The following is a 1,848-nucleotide window of genomic DNA, read 5'->3' on the forward strand; positions in this document are numbered from 1 at the left end:
CTTCTGTTTGCAGGAGCGACCTGACGGCTACGACGCGGGTATTTAACTCGCCCATCTGGCAGTACGACCCTGTACCAGCACTACAGGCAAGCGGGACTGAGTGCGTCCTGATTGCTCGCATGGGGCGACTGCCTACCTGCGTTCCGCAGCCAGCGAGCATTCCATCGCAGCACCAGCCTGAGCCTCTTCATGCACATTGTCGGCGCAGGCCGCCGCGGCGCAGCTGGCCGGCAGCAGCAGCAGGGTGCTGCCGGTGCAGCGCGAGTTCAAGCCGCACCACCCCGAGACCTGGAAAGTGTCCATCTGGCAGGTGGGCCTGCTGCTGAGCTGTGCCTGCACTCTTCCTCCTCCTGCCATGGCCATGCCTGCGGCTTGTGCCCCTGCAGCCGCACCTTGAGTTCTGATTGGCTGCCTGTCCCTCTGGTGGCATTGCATGCAGGTGGACAACTGCATGGGAACCTTCATCGCAGTGCGCGCCTTTTCGGCGCCCCCGGCAGGCGTGCCGCGCACGGTGCAGTGTATAGAAGAGAAGGCGGCCAGCAGGCAGCAGGCTGCTCCTGCGCCCTCGGGGCAGGCGTCGTGACCCACCACTGGCAGTTGGAGCTCTTGGCAGCCCGTGCTGCACCTGTTTCGTTGTCATGCTTTTTGCTTGCTCTTTCTTTGTGTCCAACTCTGCTCTGCTTCTGTTCTTGTATCGCTTGCCTGATTCATCTATCGTTGGTTGAAGTTGCAACAGGTGCCCATGATAGAGTCAGAATACCAAAACAGCGCTAGCCCAACAAAGGGAGGCAACTAGTCTGCCCCAAGCCCGTCCCCGGCAGGGAGCAAGCAGGTCGCTGACAGGCCACAGCCCATCAAGCACCGGTGGCATCTTCATAGCGCCGGCCCACGTCGCGCCAGTTCACAATCCTCCAGATCTCCTTGAGGTACTGCAGCGGTACAGTGTCAGGAGAGAGGCGCCCCCACCACATGAGCACAAGCAGACACTTGTGGCCTCCACATTGCACCTTCCAACCCCAAATCAGCGCCCACCCCAGCATCCAGCACTCACATCGGGGCGGGCGTTCTTGTATTGCAGGTCTGGCAGGCATGGGCAGGCAGCAGCAGCGAGGGTTGTGAGTAAAGCGGCTCGAAACACACGGCCAGGCAGCAGGTTGCACGTTCAACGCAGCGCTCGGCAGCAGCACTTACAGTAGGCGTGCTCCCTTCACAGCCGCGAGGACGTTCCAGGAAGGCAGGGGGAATGGTCAGCCATGGAAGAGCACTCCTGTCGCTGCTGCTAGGGATGGTTGGCTGAGCATGCCAGCTGCCTATCTGCTTCCTCCCTCCCCCCCGCGCACCAGACGTCCACTCCCAGCAGCGGCACCAGGCCGGTGGTGGGCTGCAGCGGGTCCTGGTTGGGCGTGGTGGTGATGACCAGTGTCTTGGCCTCGGGGTGGTATGCCAGCCAGCCCCAGCCGCTGCCCTGCAGGCAGTGGGCAGGCACAGGCAGGGAGTTACGCCCCCAGGCGGCCCTGCCCAGGAACCCCGGACCCGCGGTGCCGCCAGCACTGCCCTGATGCATGCACGGCTGCCCCCAGGCAGACACTCCTTGCCAGGTGCGCGCCTGCACGGCGGCCGTGGCGGCGATGAACTTGGAGATCATTCCGTCCAGAGCGCCAAACTGGGCGTCGATGGCCTGCTCCAGCGCGCCGCTGGGGGGATGGAACTCCTGCAGCATATAGAGATGGTGCCAGCAAAAGCAGGGCATCAGCGGCCACGAGTGATCATCAGGGTGCCAGGGGTGCAGCCAGTGACCCAGCCCGCACCTTCTCCGGGCACAGCATGTTCCAGAACAGGCTGTGGTGA

The 1,848-nt window shown here is 63.4% G+C and overlaps 1 protein-coding gene across 1 annotated transcript in view; it reads right to left on the bottom strand.

Annotated features, from left to right (window-relative positions):
* CHLNCDRAFT_13078 (hypothetical protein) overlaps window positions 1-1,471 on the bottom strand; it is a gene marked incomplete at both ends in the record, with an annotated part of 2,750 nt that extends 1,279 nt beyond the window's left edge. The window contains 3 exons of the mRNA XM_005852252.1: window positions 1,052-1,080; window positions 1,192-1,205; window positions 1,341-1,471. Of these exons, the coding sequence (XP_005852314.1) occupies window positions 1,052-1,080; window positions 1,192-1,205; window positions 1,341-1,471 (174 nt within the window). The remainder of the gene's footprint in view (window positions 1-1,051; window positions 1,081-1,191; window positions 1,206-1,340) is intronic.
* Between the last annotated feature and the right edge of the window lie 377 nt (window positions 1,472-1,848).

This window comes from Chlorella variabilis (assembly GCF_000147415.1).
Source record: "Chlorella variabilis unplaced genomic scaffold CHLNCscaffold_53, whole genome shotgun sequence".
Taxonomy (NCBI): Eukaryota; Viridiplantae; Chlorophyta; class Trebouxiophyceae; order Chlorellales; family Chlorellaceae; genus Chlorella; species Chlorella variabilis.